The sequence below is a fragment of the Solea solea genome, chromosome 18 (assembly GCF_958295425.1).
Source record: "Solea solea chromosome 18, fSolSol10.1, whole genome shotgun sequence".
Classification (NCBI taxonomy): domain Eukaryota; kingdom Metazoa; phylum Chordata; class Actinopteri; order Pleuronectiformes; family Soleidae; genus Solea; species Solea solea.
Window position 1 is genome coordinate 11,719,386 of NC_081151.1, and position 17,725 is coordinate 11,737,110.

The 17,725-nt window shown below is 38.9% G+C and overlaps 1 protein-coding gene across 2 annotated transcripts in view; it reads right to left on the bottom strand.

The window, feature by feature from the left end:
• Positions 1-2,016: 2,016 nt before the first annotated feature.
• LOC131445010 (leucine-rich repeat and fibronectin type-III domain-containing protein 2) overlaps positions 2,017-17,725 on the bottom strand; it is a 165,529-nt gene continuing 149,820 nt past the window's right edge. For both annotated transcript variants that reach the window (XM_058615770.1, XM_058615771.1), the window contains 2 exons: positions 11,021-12,417; positions 2,017-6,053 (listed from right to left, as the gene is read on the bottom strand). In XM_058615770.1, the coding sequence (XP_058471753.1) occupies positions 5,063-6,053; positions 11,021-12,396 (2,367 nt within the window). In that variant the 5' untranslated portion in view covers positions 12,397-12,417 and the 3' untranslated portion in view covers positions 2,017-5,062. The remainder of the gene's footprint in view (positions 6,054-11,020; positions 12,418-17,725) is intronic.

The window sequence follows — 17,725 nt, forward strand, 5'->3', positions numbered from 1 at the left end:
CATTGTGACTGAATGAAACAGAGCAGCACTATAATAATAACACATTTACAGCGAGGAAATGACTTTTTCCTACATGCTTTTCAGGGCTTTTATGTCTCTTCAGTTGGTCTGTCCTTGGTTTTGTTAATGCAGAGAAGTGTGTAGTTAATAGCATTTAACTACTTAAAGATGCTATTAAATTATAGTTAGAAATCATTAAATTGCCTTACTCATATATTAATCATAACATTTTACAATCATTTGAAGATTCATTATTGAAAATGAAAGTATTCATTGCTGCAGACTCACCCTTGGTAAAATGCCAATGGAATAATACACAACTCCTTATATCGACAATCTGGGTGTGTGTGTGTTCATAGGTCACATCTTCAGGCTTTACAGAATTAGATTATTGTCGTCTTCATATGTGTTATTGAGTCAAAGTTATGATTCATTTTATATCGCATTATATATCGCTATCGGGAGTAGCGATTATTGTGCAGAAGTATTTTGTTTTTGTTCATTAAAATGAGCTAAGCAAATTTCACAAATTAAATTTGATCAAAAAAATAGTACTTTTGGCTGAGGTGTATTTATATAGTTGGTGAAAATGAAACAAATATATATTTAATCAGATGCCTTATAGGTTGTGCTGACAAAAAATGATATAAGACACTATATTGCACATTGTTATCATCTCTGTATATATATATATATATATATATATATATATATATATATATATATATATATATATATATATATATATATATATATATATATATATATAACAGAGTAATGGGAGATAAGCAGCCTAATGCTCTGTGTTCAATGAATTCATATTTAATGTAATTAATTAAGGTACTAGCTAGTGATATTGGATAAGTGAAAATAAATGAGAACTTATTTTTGCTATATTCTTGGTTTGAACATGGTTGGAAACATTTGGGATACATTCATAAATCAACAACATGTGAAACATAGTCTTGTCATTTCTAAATATTTAAATGATTCACATTGAAATGCATGTTGTATACTAGTTGATGCACATGCCACATGTTTCACAGTTTTTAGCTTTGAAAGTTGAATTTTTACTGCTTGTATTTTATTTGTTTTATAATATTTTGCTATTATCTTATTTGTGTACTGTAAGGTGAGTGTTTTGAAAGAGTGTAATTAAAGGCATTATTATTATTATTATTATGTAAATGAGAGGAGCACTGGCACATTTTTTTCCACATCAAACACTGACTGTAGTTGGAATAGCGACCTTTGTACCAACAAAACATGTAGGCAGCTGCTTAGTATAACAGCCAATAAGAGCAGCCAATCCCTCTGAACTGCTCTGTGATTGGTCTCCCATCACTGGCCAGATTACCCCACAGGAGGTGCAGGACTGTCATTCTCTCTCATATCACTTGATTTATACTGAAAGGTTTATTTAAGTTAAGTTGAACTTAAGTTTACGAGGGTAAGCCAAAACCCCCCTTTTGATGTCGGATTAGTTAGTAGAACTTTTCAATTGATTTGAGCACCTTCTCTATCAGCGAGGCAGAAAGCTTGATTAAAACAACTCCCTTTCATTCAACATCCAAGGGTCATGTTCCTCCTGATCCATCAGCAGGTGTACATCGCTGTCTTATCATGTAACACTCGGCCCTTGCGGAGATTATATTTACTCTGTGCTGCCGTAAGCACCTTTCCTGGCAGATTATATGAATTAAGACCTTATTATGGGATCTGGCCAGGAGCTGCATGTACTGGTGATTTGTAATAAGGGCAGTGCTGAGGTGAGTCAGCAGTGGACTGGCCTGATTACAGGAGCTGGAGCTCAGGAGGAAAAAGAAACCTTGGCTCATCCATGATAAACAAAGGGAAGGACAGTCCATTAGCTTTTTGTGGATGGTAACAATTAGTCAGCAGTGCGATCTAATTAATTATTAATCAAAGGCACATGTCATTATCCATGCAACTGCGAGAAGGTGTGAGAAATGAAAACACAGAGGAGACAGTTTGGTTCATAGGAATAAATCAGTCTTTTTATATTCTTTTGTAGCAAAATCTTTTCACACAGAAACATTTTTTTTTTTATATCTTATTTTTACCCTATAGAACCTCAGGTGAGAATCAAGTCTATGTTGAGTCAAGTACACAGTTAAATGGTGTTCTTAGTTAGCAGAGAAGACAGCATTGTTACATGATGCCACAAGTAGAGAGGTTACAAGGTTTGTTCACCCAGATTACAAATAAAATAACCTTTCATCAACCTGTTAAGCTGTGAAGTAAAGCGATGGAAAATGTTGTTCCATTTGCTCTGATTTTGAGATACTACTGTACCTGTTTCCTCCTGAAATATTTGTTTTAATATTTGGTCCCAAATTTCAGAAGTAAAAAAAAAGTAATTAATTGCAATATGGATGAAATAACAATTACATAAGTGACACTGTTGTTATGAGCATAAGCATCACTGTTTTACATTACACGGTGCATTTGTCTGGGGACTATTTTCTGGAGCAGTGTTGGACCGACTCAAAATAAACTGCAGTGACCGAGCGTGTGTGTGGTCAATGTCATAAAGAAACATCACCCAGTGAAAAAGTGTTTTGTCAACCAAACAGCTGCTGTGAATACACACCAAACTGACACTGAGCTGAACACTAAAAAACAAATCCAATGTTGTCTTTTTATTTGCAAATTTAAAACTCCATAAAGGAACAACATCGTTGATATGATTTACATGCACTCCCTTACCTATGATACACTGACATGAATGCAATAGAGGTGTATCCCAAACCATGTGCAAATAAAACCAAGCTTATTTGCATGTGAGTACAACTAGAGGTTGTAAGATACTGGACAACAACCTTTCTTTACTTTCGTAATTTGGGTGAATGGGCTGTAAACAAAAATAGCCAGTCCTTCACTTCTCACTCTTGGTGTCATGTAAAAACACTGTTCCAGTGAGCCAACTAAAAATGACCAAGTTGGTACACCACAGTAAAGCACCTTCTCACTGTTTGCTTAACATGAAAATAAAAGTACTATTTCACGACACTCTGGCCCCCCTTTACATTCTCACCCAATTATTATACAAAAATGCCAATATACAGAACAGTACACCTAGGGAAGGAAACAAAAACATGAAATTATAAATAAAAATCATAACAATGATGACCACCCCACATCATGGAAAAGCAGCAGAGAGCAAGAGGGTTTTGAGAAAGGCATCAGAATGTGTGGGGATGCCGTGGTTGAAGTGTCACACTGCAATCTGAAGGAGAATCAAAGATAGATTAATGATTGCTCTGATGAGTTGATTCACAATACAACAAATTAAAGACTTAAAGTCATAAACTGTTCGGTTAAGTCAAGTATCTTTCTCCTATTTTTTCCTCCCCTTTATGTCCTCTGACCTCTCCTGTGCAGCAGAATTACATTTTTTTTTCTGTTTTATTAACCTGGATTATATAGTTTTCTTACTTTCCTCCATTTTACCTTTTATCAAGTGGTTAAGTGGATCTCATGGAGTTCAAAGAACATTCACATCTTGCTACTTTAGTATGTTCATCTGCATCTGAAACCAAACCCTGAGAGAACACTCTGCTTACAGCAACACTCTGCTGGGACTCATGTCGCCAATGATAATCAATGGAGGGACAATATCAAAGCATTCGGAGAGATATTTTTGTTACAGCAGGAATTTAACCTAAGCTGGAAACATAAGTCATTGGAGACTATTCATTCATTTCTGTAATATCAATAACCTTATATAACCTGAGGCTTGCTTCTTGTGTTAAAGTTTATTTTTCATATCTAAGAAGTAGAACAATTAGGGGTCATCCACATGTAGCATCTACAAATGTTTGAAACACACATTGAAGAAGCCAGAGGTGTTTTCCAACAAATGGGGCTTGTGGGATTGCGCTTCTGTACCAATCCGTCGTAACTAAGCAACCCCAAAAGCTGGGAGCTGCTGAGATGACTGACATTGCTGCAGCTTTACTGAATGGAAATCAAAACACAAACAATGTGTGTGGAGAAAGTAGAGAAAATCTTGCCATGCCTGTGTCATTTTGTCCTTCACCAACTGATTCAGGAAAACCGCGTCTGGATGATGAGAGGATCAAAGCTCATTTCCGAGTCAACAAAAACCTACTTTGACCTACTTCTTTGGCCCATGTATATAAAAATGCAATGAAACCACTTGCTGCATTCCAAAAAGTTTATATATATATATTTTTTATCTTGATGTGACATGGAGGCAACCAGAAAAAACATGTTGCGCAGGTTGCGACGTGCATGCATCTGCATTAAAAATAATGTGCTTGCAAATGACGCTGCATATGAACGGGCCCTTATTTCTCATTATGCCAGTTAGTGACTGAAACTTCCTTGAAAGCACTGCTAAATGATGTGAGATGGCCATATGTGAAGGGATACTGTAGAACATGTGTGTTTGATCCTTGCTGACAACTACAACCTCTGCACAGGGCTGCGCCGCTGCCTGCTGATGAATAAATTCAAATAATAAATAGTAATAAAAATGATACAAAACCCAGATGAAAATAAAGATGACTTTGTTTTAATTTTCTACCCGCTCCTTTGGTCCTCACGTGTAGTAGTAGTCCCAAATCATGCCGAGGATCCACAACACTGTGATTAAGGTTCGGTCGAGTTCCACATTGGCAGCTCTCTTCTGATAAATATGTAGATAATCCACTTAGATGTTCTCATCTTACTTTTTTCCTCATCTTTTCTCAGGGATCCTGTCCTGTGCCCCGTGGACTCGCAATTATTCCATTTGAGTCATGTAGAGTCTGCACAATCCAAGATCCTGCATTGTCTCAAATAGGAATATTTATTTTGAAATACAGAAAGAGAATTTTAGAGTGTTTGGGATCACAGCCCAGAATCGTTTTCCAGTGTCTTTTCACACATATAAACTTAGACTTAGTATTCACATGGATGAATTTCATGCAATACCCAAAGTTCGCATTAAAACACCCCTCCCTCTGCACTCATGTTCCTTAAGTTCCTGATATAAGTTTATAGTTCCGTAAACCATGAACATTTATCCCTGTACTCAAACTGTGCTCTCCATCACCCACTCGGAGCTCTCAAAAGGGGGCTTCTCTTCCTCACCGTCATCGTACTGCAGCAACATGCCGTTGACAGACAGACTGCGTTTAGTCCAGATGTTACTGATCCTGCGAGGGTAGCTGCTGCGACATTGTGCAGCCCCCACATGGCCCATATCAAATGAGTGGCTCCTCTTGGGCTTGCCCTCCTGGGGGTATCCTAGGAGACGTCCGAGCATGGTGGTGGACTCAGCCCTTCCTAGCAGTGGTTCTTTGTCAGACAGAGGAGCAATAGCCACCGTGGTCATAGTATTGGACGTGGTGGAAGGCCCAGATGTCCCTTGATGGTCCCTCGCTGCCCCTCGCAGCTCCAGGGAAGTAAACGCCCCTAAAAGGTGGTCCAGGTTTGGTCGTGCCTTGGAGCCATGCCCGTGCCGCCGGAATTTGGTGCTGGGTAGGGTGCTGCATTCACTGCCTTGCATGCTGTAGCGACCTCCAGCCCCTCTGCCTGTTTGGCTGTCTAATGAGTTAGAGGAGGAGGATGATGAGGAGAGGCTGCTCTGGAGGGATCCACACTTGAACTCGACCATTTCCTCACGCATGACGACTACTGTAGACTTGACCTGTGGCGGTGCACCATTGAACCTGTTCAACCCTCCATTGGTTTGGGAGTATGTGTTGCTCATAGTGGGTAACTTATTAATGTGGATACCGTTGGTCACCTTGTAGCGCACCATGAGGATGATGATAAACACCAGCAGTGTTGCCACAATGATGCCGCCAATGACCAGTATCATGGTCCCCCCCATGAATCCACCATGAAGGGACTGGCATTGTGGGTAGTCCTCAGGGGTGATAAACTGGACACAGCCAACAATGTTGGTGGCAGTGAGGGTGGTGGCAGTGTCTTCCCAAATGGCTAAGACACAGAGGTCATATTGCACCCCTGGGACAAGGTTTGTGACAACGAATGCTCTGTGTGTCATGGGAATCATCCTACAAGGAGAAAAGGATACAGAAAGAAACATAATTAACAATAGAATAACAATTCTTACTATGGAAGTTGTTTTTTTTTAAAAGCTACTCATAAGACGTTTATGGTATTAAATCATAAAATGACCATGACATGTCATCAGAGATTAAGTAAACATATGACTGAAATACTGGCTTAATTTTTTTATGATGGATGGAGTGTATTAACAATTTTCAATCTCTGGCTGCTGTTTATGTTTTAGTTCGTCTGTTGCTTGACACCTCTGCCTTAGAATCATTTCTGCGTGCGGTTGCCAAACACAAACATAGCAAGCTGCAGCTATGTGATGGAAAAGCCAAATGTTAAAATGTGTAATGTAAGCCTCACTACCCATCTCAAAAACATCACAACCTGAGGAGAGGAAAAATTAAAATCTGCACTCAAGATGCTTTGAAACTTAGACTTAGGAAGTTGAAGACACAAAAGAGTAAATGTGTATTATTTTCTTCTGGACAGGGAAGCAAATGCTGATGCATTTACTACCAACTGGTCCAAATGCATGGAAGTCATGAGGCTCACTGACGTTATCATCACAGGACAAGCATGTTTCCTGTTTTAAGGGTTTACATCAGATTTTGGCCAGTATGACACCAATAAAAATACTGAGAAACATATCAGCTCATGTCTAAATTGTATACAGAGAATATTTTAGACAGATGATTCCATTAGTCCCAGTGTTATTACATTTGATATGCATGAAGGACTAGTGATGAGATCTTTTCATTGCCATTTGTGGAATATTATTTTGTCCAAATGTAATTTGTTGTAGATTCCATTTAACATTCATTATGTTGAACAATCGTTGAGTTTTAATAACTGATTAAGCCCAACTTGTGAGAATGAAATATGAAAATCAATGCTGTTGTATTGCTGATCAATGGTGCACTGTAAGAACCTCTGTTTGTATTGTGCACATAAGAAATAACCTTCCATCTCATCTGTCTAGAATGCAGATCACACAGAGACATCAAATTAGTTGTCACATTACACAATTATAGACTTTTAAATACCTCTAAGTATTAGTGTTAAAATATTTTTTTTCTCCTGATATGAAATGACTTTCTCACAATGGCAGTTGGAGAAGACGAGAGAAGAGATTTATTCTGTTGTTTTCACATTGTGCAAAAGCTGTTGCAGTGCTCGATTGGTCAAACATGCTGCAGTTAAACCTGACACAAGATGAATTGCAAAGGCTGTGTTTTGAAGCAATCGGATCAATGCTGTCACTGCATATCTTGTCAGTGTGCACCAAAAGCTTTTCATCAGTGGAGTTAACTCGACTGACCACTTCTTGATTGATCATTGAGTTGTCAAACTAAAGTGGGTCATTTGCAGACACATTATGTGCACTGCCTTGTAATAACACCCACGTTGAACTAATTAGAATCTTAAAAGGTCCAGTGTGCAACATGTAGGCGTTCACTGGCAAAAAATAAACATTAGTATGTTTGTATAAGTGAATAAAAGGTGCTTGGCTGTCTTAGCCTTAGAACAGGGATGTGAAACCCAAATGGCCTGGGGGCCAATCAGTGTCTATTCTGGTCAAAATAAATTATATATGCATATAATATTTTCATTATAACGTGATATTAAGTGGTGGGCCGCATGTGATAGCTTGACACCTCTGCCTTAGACTAAAGGCCCTTTCAGATCTGGTATTCACATCTGTTCTCAGAGATCCAATTGCATGACATATTTAAATAAAAACTGTTCAGACCTGACATTGAACTGCATAAACCAACTTGGAAGAAGGATAATTGACTGGGGGAGAGCCGATAGTTGTATGTGACTGTATTTCCCTGAAGTGCTTGAGAACGAAGGGAGTGAGAGGAGGAGTTCTCCATTAGTTGCATTCTGAAGGCTTGCCATCAGAGATCACTAATTCTTACACACTGAACCATTAGTTTTCATCTGCTGCCTATTGAGGAAGAAGGTGTCTGAATGTGCTCAGTGAGAGAGTCAGGGTCTGGAGGCAAGGTTGGTGGTTCATCTAGGTGTCCACCTTTCTTCAGCCTGATTTGTAATTCTGTGTTAAAAGGCTCTAAGTTTATGATTCATGTTGTCTCCAATGTTATGCCCCATAACTGCATCATTAAGTTGACATGTGCCCCCCCCCTATGGCAGCTTCTTAAATATCACATGCTGACTGTGATCCCCACTCATTATGAATAAATAAATGGAAGCAAAGCGGCTGCTTGCAAACAATGCGACGTAATGAAATTGCATTATTCACAAGTAGATGCAACTTGCCTGAACACCAGATCAATCAAAGCATGTTTTTTTTCCCTCTCACCATTTATCTTAAGTGGGACACATTTGATAAGATGATTGATAGAGTAGTGCTGCTGAAGCAACGTGTCAACAGCTATTGTCTTTCACAATAGGGCTGTGTATGTACTAGTTATCTGTTGACAGCACAGGGCAGCATTTGGACTTTAACCAAACAGTAATAGTGTGTGCTAGTGCTCAGACATTATACATTCTAAACTATGACTACACATATCATTTTTGAAGTATTCAGCTCCTGGCACGCCTTCCTGTAAAAGCCAGACTAAAAATATGACCAAGCCTACAGAACAAAAAATGCCATGTTGAGGCAACGGTTACAGGAACACTGCTATTCTTGTATAGATGCCATTTGCAATAATTTAAAAAAAAAGAAAAATATATTGAATCAATTTAACAAAAAAACTACTAAACTAGTCTTAGGCAGATTATCTTACACTTACACTACATACACCCAAAGCTTTGATCCATCTGAAGCATCTCAAAACACAGAAAAAGAACTAGAAAGAAGCTGCGATGAGTCACATGCTCGATGCATGCAATTTTTCCTCCTCCCCCACATGGCTCTTGATTGATTTTTAATCAAGCCGCTGCTCGAGCGCAGGCAGTGCCCCGGGAAACTGTGTCAGCCAACTAGAGCACAGTAGGTGTGCATGTGCAGTCAATGAAGTCATATCAATATTAATTCAAAAACAGTAGGCCTCCCTGTGCACATTATCTCTTCCTTCCAGCCCCTAATTCATCTTCTGACATGCAAAAGGACTGCACAGGAATAATTAAATGCACATACAGTAAATCTATCGCTTTAGGTCAAGTCCCTACTGTATATAAACCACAATCTATAATGCCATGATTATGAATAGAGTCTGTAGTGAATATGTTAACTAAATAGATATCAACATAGTGGAAAAGGGTGCTTAAATATGAGAAAAATCACAAAATGATGGAGATACAAATATAAATGCTGTGGTTCTTTGTTTGCAATTATTGTGTTTCTAGTCTGTGGTTTCAGAATATTTAATGATTTGAGGAGATTTAGATGCTGCACATTAATGAAAACAGAAAGAAAATGTGATTAACAAAGCCCATATCAGTGTTATGTGTGCAAATTGGTATGCAGTATAAAAGGAAATTCATCAAGTATTAAGAAGAAACACAGATCAGTCATTTAATGTTTGCTTCTTAAAATTCCGATATTTTCCTATTTCTCTGACATGGCAAACTGGCAGAGTGTTCAGGCAAGGAAATCAGATTGATACCGTATTATTGAATTTGCAGGGATGATGAGGTGAATTCACAGTGTTTGAACAAAGTAATATATTTCTTGATTACTGTGTACACTTCTGATCCTGCATTCCCAGCTAATAATTAGCCCTCCCATTGTCCGTCAATTATCTTTAATTAAATGACTCTCGCTGAAATTTACATTGAAGGTACACCGTGCAAGACGATTGCACAAAATAAATTACTGGACAAGCAGCGGCTAATTCGTAATGAGGTGCTGATACACCATTAATTATCAGTGTTTGAGGAAGCATGGAGCTGACATCAAGCTGCTGTAACCCCCATCTGCAAAAGGCCACTTAACCAATTTTCAAACTATTCTCATGCAGCGACTACAGCTTGAGCAAACATGGAGTTTTAATTGTCTAGAGAGGATTCATCAGCGTGTTTAGGTGACAGATGAAATGTATCATATTGATCCATGTGTTTGTTCTTACAACACAGCAAAGTCCAGTTGTTCCTTTTAATGTCCCACAAATTGATTTGGTATTAGACGCAAGCCTGTTTTCTATATTTGCAGCTCAGTAATCCTGGTTTAATGTCACTGATTTCTCTGTCTCACTTGAGTCAGGAAATTGATTTCACAGAGTCTACAGATGCTGTCTCTTCAAACTTGTATGTTATGGATTTGAGCATCTTAGGAAATATACATTAAAGTGTGGGTATAAAATCACTGTATTATTGTATTTCTCATGAATGTTCAAGGTATCACTATGTTTTCGGTTTCTGCAGCGAAAACATTAAAACTGGTGGAACCTTTACATATGAACCAATGTCTGTTACATCCAAACCATTGGGAAATAATTTAACACAATGATGATTAAGCCTGTCCACTCCACAAACAGTAACTCTCTGTGTTTCTCAGACCTGGCAACATTCTCGTGCTGCATAGAGCAAGGGGTTTCTTTTATGTCAAGAAAGTGGGAGGCGACATCAACACTTCACTAGTAAACTGAGACGGCTGTAAACAGGTATGACTGAAAACACAAATAATCGCCCACGGAAAGTTTAAGAAGTGAATACTACTGCTCAAAATACCTGGTTTTGTTTGATGAGATACATGTTTCTAATCCCTTTCTGCCCTCCCTCAGCCTGGTAGTTCAGATAGTTTTGCTTGACAGAGCCTCTTTTCTAATCAGCAGCATATTGTTTTATATATATTATTATTTTTTACACTCCAGCTTTAAGAAAAAAAATTATTGATTTGAGTCGTACTAAAAGCAAAAAGGCAGGTGCTCAAAGCTAGCTATTAATTCTTGAAGCTAAAGTTAGCATTATACCACAGGCTTAATTTACCACTTACAAGAACAATATCTTAGCTCTTACTTCAATAACATTAAGTTACCCGAATCATCCTTACCTGTAAATAAGAACTTCATCCTCAGAACAATTGTACTGAAGCTGAAACATTTTGACCTTTGGAGTTGATTTGCTAACAGTCCACTTGATCAGAGCTGACATGCCAGTCACTTCAGACACAGATACTGCCTTCTCTGGCAGAGGTTTTGGCTCCCCTTTACTTATCTTGGTAGAGCTAGTTATGTCAGAAAGCCCAGACTTGGGTTGTGTGGTACGGTTTGTACCATTACTCAGATGGGGGAGTTGAATAATTGACAACTCAATAGAGGCTGTAGATTCACCAGCTGCATTAGCAGCTATGCAAGTGAATATACCATAATCCTTGGATGTGGTGATTGTTATGTCCAGGGTTCCATTCTCATACACCGTAGCTCTTGAAGAGTTGCTAATCAAACGATCATCAGGAGCAACCCAATGCACAGTTGGCATTGGATCACCAACAGCTTTACAGCGCAAGCTAGCTGTTTGGCCTTCCAGAACAAGCAACTTGTGTGTGTGCTGTGTGATCAAAGGTGGCTCACAAACAAACTCCTCCTCACGAACAGACCAAAAGTAGCGTCCCTTTAGACTCGCAGGAGAAGCGCAGGTTTCCATATCATCGTCACGTTCCAGCCTTCGCAGCCAAAGCACTTCACAATTGCAGTGCAGTGGATTTCCACCAAAGCTCAGGGAGAGTGGAGGTGCGTAAGGTGTGCTCAACACAACATTGCTCTGGGAGCGTGCAAAGATAGGGTCCGGAGGGAGCTTTTGGAGACGGTTTGAAGTTAGGTCCAAACGGGCAAGCTTTTCCAGATCAGTAAAAGTCCCTTCAGATATGAAGGCGATGAGATTATGATCCAGACTCATCTGATGGAGGTTGACCATTTTGCGGACGGCGTCCCAAGGCACACTGTGCAAGTTATTATATGACAAATCCAGATCCTCTAGTGTCAGTAACAAATCATCAAAGGCTGTGTCAGAGATCCAACTCAGCTGATTGTTGTTGAGTATCAGGTGCTGCAGGTTGATCAGTCCTCGGAGATCGTCCGGTCCCAGCTCGGTCAATCGATTCGTGTCCATGTGCAGGGATCTCAGGGTTTCCAAATCAATGAAAGAGAAAGGCTGGATGGTGCTGATGGTGTTGCGGGACAGGGTTAAATCCACCAGGCCTGTCATGTTGGCAAAGTCCTGAGTGGTGACCTTGAGGATGAAGTTGCCGCCCAGCCGGAGCTCCACAGTTCGCCTGTCGATGTCCGGTGGGACAAAGAGCAGGCCTTTGGAGGGGCACAGAGTCCCTAGAGACTCTGAGAGGTTCTGGCAAACACAGTATTTGGGACATGCGTTGACCATCATGACTGTGGTTCCCAGAAGCAGGAGACTGATGACCACTTTGTCCATGTTAGATCATAGACAGTGGACCTGTAAAACAAAAGAAAAAGAGATAAATTTAAGACCAATATGAGCCAAATGTTACCATTGTACTTTTTCCATTGCTTATTTTTTACAGATCTTACATAATACACTTCATACCAAAGATTCTCAATGGTTGTACAGACTGGACCCCGTGGTGCCTAATCCATGTGTGAAAAATAATGACTCACACTCCCTAAGCCACTCTTTCATGGACTACGCCTAAATATGAACCAAACAAAACTTGACCAACTGAAGCAGTTGTGATAACACTGCCCCCCAGTGGTTTGTACAGTAGGAACTTGGTGTTACAGGCAGAAACCATTGTAGAAACCGTCATAAATATGATGTCAGAATTCCACTATAGTCTGTCCATGGTTATTCTAATACATGGAATCCATGTATTGCTCAATTGATGGGATAAGGTAAGCTTTTATCAATTTTTATAAACATTTTTTACCCGTCACACTTGGCAATACAAATGGCAAAATATAAAAGATTTTATAATGCAAATAACAGGTGAGAAATTCCATGAGGATTCTCTGCCTGAAGCTCAGGATTACAGAGCTGAGCAGCTATTTTTAATACTCTGCTTGCAGCCTGCCATTACAGATGTACCAACAACAGCTCAAGTGTCCAGCACAGAAGTGCACATAATTTACACAGTTAAAATCCATTGGTCTGCATTTTCTGTTTCTGTGTTTGTCTGCATCACTTAATCCATCACGCCTTCACCGTTTTGCTAGAAAACAATCACATTTTAACAACATTATATTCCACAAGCTGCAGGTGTTGGACTCATCAAGCTTGGCTGACAAAATAAGCACGCTTCTGTGAACAGCCCTCGCACCTGGCTGACTTCTCTGAATAGATGGCCACACTTGGCTTCATCCAACAAGCTTTTAATTCCCACAGACGTTTGTATCAGTAATTCAGGAATACACCAAAAAAATCAATTTCAATCATCTTTTTTTTCTTTACGCCAGCAGAATCTATTAATGAAAAAACCTTGTAGTCTACATGTTTCTCACTAGAACCATTGGGGGTGGACTGTTGTCGTGTTTTCATAATAACCATATGTTTGTGCCATTATTCATTATCATCCATAAGTGTGTGTGTGTGTGTGAGATAGACGCTGGTGAGGGGTTCTCATCTCTGACTTTCCGGAAACACTCCTTCATGTGTAGATCCTGCTTTTCAATAACTCATAATTACAAGAGGAAAAATATGCAGCCTATAAATAAACCCTCTTCATTTTCAAGGAGTCATAACCAGTTTTCAATTATATCATGAAGTACCACCACATCTAGACTGCGTGTCACACTTGGATAATTAGAATGGAATGGCAAACAGGAATCCATAAAGAGTCTGCGACAGTCCTTGAATTCTATTCATAAAACGGGACAAAAGTATGCTGGGATCAAATGGTGTGTGCAGTTATGTGCCACTGTTCAGCTTTTTATTACTGGAACAGAGAGATGACACAAATGTACCAAATGTCATCCGGAAATAAAAGCTTTTTTTTTTTTCATCAAAAGAACATGTGACACCAAATATGTAAATCAGCCCTAGATTTACCCATTGAGCCCTTTAACATCACAACTTTAAAGCATAATGATGAAACTTTTATTCGACAGTGGTAATATCACGGTATGCTTCAACACAATGTCCTAGTAGCACATGCAGATATGTCAACAAGACCTACAGTATGTAAAATGATTTGCCTTTCACCAATAGCTGTGAACCCCCTTTAGAAAGCCTGTTTCACTCTAAAAATCCACAGGTATATCTGGGATTTCTTAACCGACGTGAACCTGCTGATAGGCAGTTAACACCTTTCCATTAAACGTGATTGTCCGACATAGGAGAAGAAGCTCAGCGACAATTTCATGGTGGTAACTATTTCGCATCTTTTACTTTGGTCCCTCTTTTAGTTGGTCTTTCAATCGATCCAAAAGATGAAAAAAAAATACTGAGTTCTGTTTCAAGTTGTAAAACAGTAAGGTTCACAATAAAACATTCATGGCTTATGGCAACGCTATGAGATGAAAGATTCATGTTCTTTATCGCATTGCACCAGAAATGACTCAGGAATGACCAAAAACAATGAAGACAAAGAAAGAAACATTTTCACCCAGACTAAACACATTCCTATAAATCAAACACGTTTGTTTGTGCAAAAGGAGTTTGGTTCCACCCACACCTGAAACCATTATGCATTTTAGGTTTGAAGCTATCAAGTTGTGTTTATTTACAGGTTTGTAAATAAGCTGATGCAGATACATGTTCACACAAACCCAACATCTCCAATGTTAGCAACCCCAAGACATGTCTTCAGCCTTAGAAGAGGGAACAGTATGAAGAGCCATTGTTTTTAGTTTGAAGTAATGAGGGGAAAGGAGCGAGAAGGACTGGGGGGTATATGGGAGGAACGGGAAAGATGGGTGAGGGAAGGAAACATGGATTTCACTTCATGTTTAAGGCAGTAAATTAACCTCATGCTTATTCTCACATTAACATGTAGTACATTTAATTAGAGGTTGATCAACATGGGTTTTTCAGTGGCTGAAACCAAACACATTTTTTTTAGAAATTAGGGCAGCTGATTTTTGGGCCCATATATTGAGCCATTTCCCCCTTCCTTCTGATGAATTATAACATTGTAATGGTAACAAATAATACTAAAACATTTCTTAACTTCAATAACCAATTAAAGAATGTTTTTCAAACCTACATTTACTGTCTGCACTGCAGTGCAATTATATACAGTATTTTCAATTAAAAACAAAAAAAAAACTACATGAAACATGTAACATTATTACGTTTCTGAGAACATAGACGCGTAATTCATAATAATTAGTTGATTTTTAAATTATCCAATTTATCAGTCCACCTCTATATTTAAAAACAAATTGATTTTCATACTCAAGAACAGGAAAAAAAAAAAGATTATTTAAGATTTTAATCACATAGTATGATCCACTTTTACTTCTACCAGGGTCATTCTCTTGTGAGATAGGTCTACTTGGACTCAAATGTATGCATATTAGCACTGACACTGTAGGTTTAACTCAGCATTCTTGTGATGTGAGCACCTGCTGTATATTCAGCACTTCCTGCACACCCAGTGTTCTGTTTGTCCCACATTAAACAAAAGAAGGCTGGCTAACTAGGATGTCTCTCATGGGTCTAATTTCAGTTATGACAAACAACCAGAACAGAGAACAAGCAGTCCTATAATTTCAGTGTACATTGCATGTTATTCTGGCGTTATTGATCAAGTATTACAAGTATTGGCCCTTCAGCTGAATGGAAAATCAGTACATCTGAGTGAGATGCAAAGAAACTTTAAAACGGAGTCAGACAATCAAGAACAAAAGATGTAATTCTCTCGAGTCAGCTGTCACAAGTGCATCTGTCTGTGCTGATCTGATGAGGAGCTCAGAACAGAGAGCTGTGATCCCAAAACGTGAATATTTTAATAACCTGTGGATTCAACTTTCTGCTTACTGCAGCTGTAACTTGTCCATAATAGCTATATAGCACTAATATAGGGGGTCAGTCTGTTTAGATTAATGGCAATTTCTTTAAAAAAAAACAAGTCAAATCAAACAGATTTCTTAGCACAAAGGAATTCATATTTAAGGGTTGATTTGTGGTGTGACACAAAGCTGTGTTCAACAACCATTCCACACTGCACAAATCATGTTTTTGTGTCTGGGGTGTGAGTTTTCTAAACATCCCTTGTTAAAATTGAATGAGCTCTATACAGAAAACTGTGTGAAACGATGATAATAAAAGTGTCTTCATATTTGCCAAATAATTGCAGACTCGATCCATACTGATCTGACCCTCACAGCACTCTGCAGCAAACCCCCACAAGGCCTCATGGTGAGAGCTGTCAGTGATGACAGACAGTTTCTCTCATGGACTCATTTTAATGGACAGCACTGAGAAACGCATAATGAAAAAAGAAAAAAGAAAAAAAAAGAGAAAGCAGCCTTTTATCTTTTTCTTTTTGATCTTCCTTTCCACAGAGATGGGACAACTGTGGGTAGCCTAGCCATTTTTTAAAAAACTGAAAGGGAATGCACAAATTTGAGGCAATGTGCAGTGCTGTCTGGCATCAGTGAACAAAAAAACTTTTGAATAATATTCAGTCTTGCAGCAGTTTCCCATTAAGCGAATGTCATTTGTGGTTACTGGGCAGAGGAAACCCAGCTGAGGAGCGGAAACCAAAGTGACCTTTGGGAGGACGAAAGAGGTTCAGTCACCAAGAGATAGAAATTGTGGACGATGTTCAAGGTCAACATGGACTTTATCAAGCCTGCAACAACATCTACCATTCAAGGACAAAGATCCCGATGAATTACTAACACACAGCGATAATTACATAGTACAGTGAAATCTTTAACACATTAGAATTGCAGTGTAGTTTCTTTAGCAGACACATTCATTAATAAAAGTGCAGGGTGTATTGAGTTTCTTATATCTTGTTGTTGTCAGGTATTGCAGTTGAAACCCATGGGTTTCTCCCAGTGGCTGCCCATTTTTCAAGTAACAAGAAGTTCAAAAAGTCAATCAGCAATAAAATTGGGATGGAACTGGTGGAAAGAAACAATCCCCCCTCTGTTTCTCTTTTTCTGCAAGAAAATGGACAAATATTTGCCAGTTGTTTGATACTAAAGTGACTGTGTTCGCACTTTATATTTGGTGTGAACGCATCCTCCGGATGGAAGGGATAACATCTCTTAAAAGTGAAGCCAAATCGGCGTATCTATGCAGCCATTCGGAAAAAAAAGAACTTAATCATCACTCTTTGATTTCCTGTGTCATTCTGAATCCAGCCATCAATGGGTTTGTGATTTTGGTTTGATTGTTGGATGTCCATTCATCATTTTGTTTGTCTTTGAACACAGCGGCGATTGCCACCACAGTGGTGTTCGCTGGTCTTTGAAACAGGGGAAGCTCATGCACGGCCACTTATTTATACATTGACTCTCACATAAATTCTACCCTCACAGAGATCGACTGAACTTTCACTGCTTTCAATGTGCCTTGCTGCTATGAGAATGTCGATGGGAATAAAAAAATGCATCAGACGATCTGTGATATATACAGCTGATTCTGAATGAACCCTTTATATAGACGATCGTGTGCTATAGCGCACAACAGTGCATATTTGAACATTTATGTTTTCATATTTTAGAGGAAACGTTGAGGAATCCTCTCTGTGCCATTGTTGAGCAAGCCTCCACCACTTTCTTTTGTATAAGTGACAACATGAACATCTTTCATGCTTTCTGCTTGGTGTGTG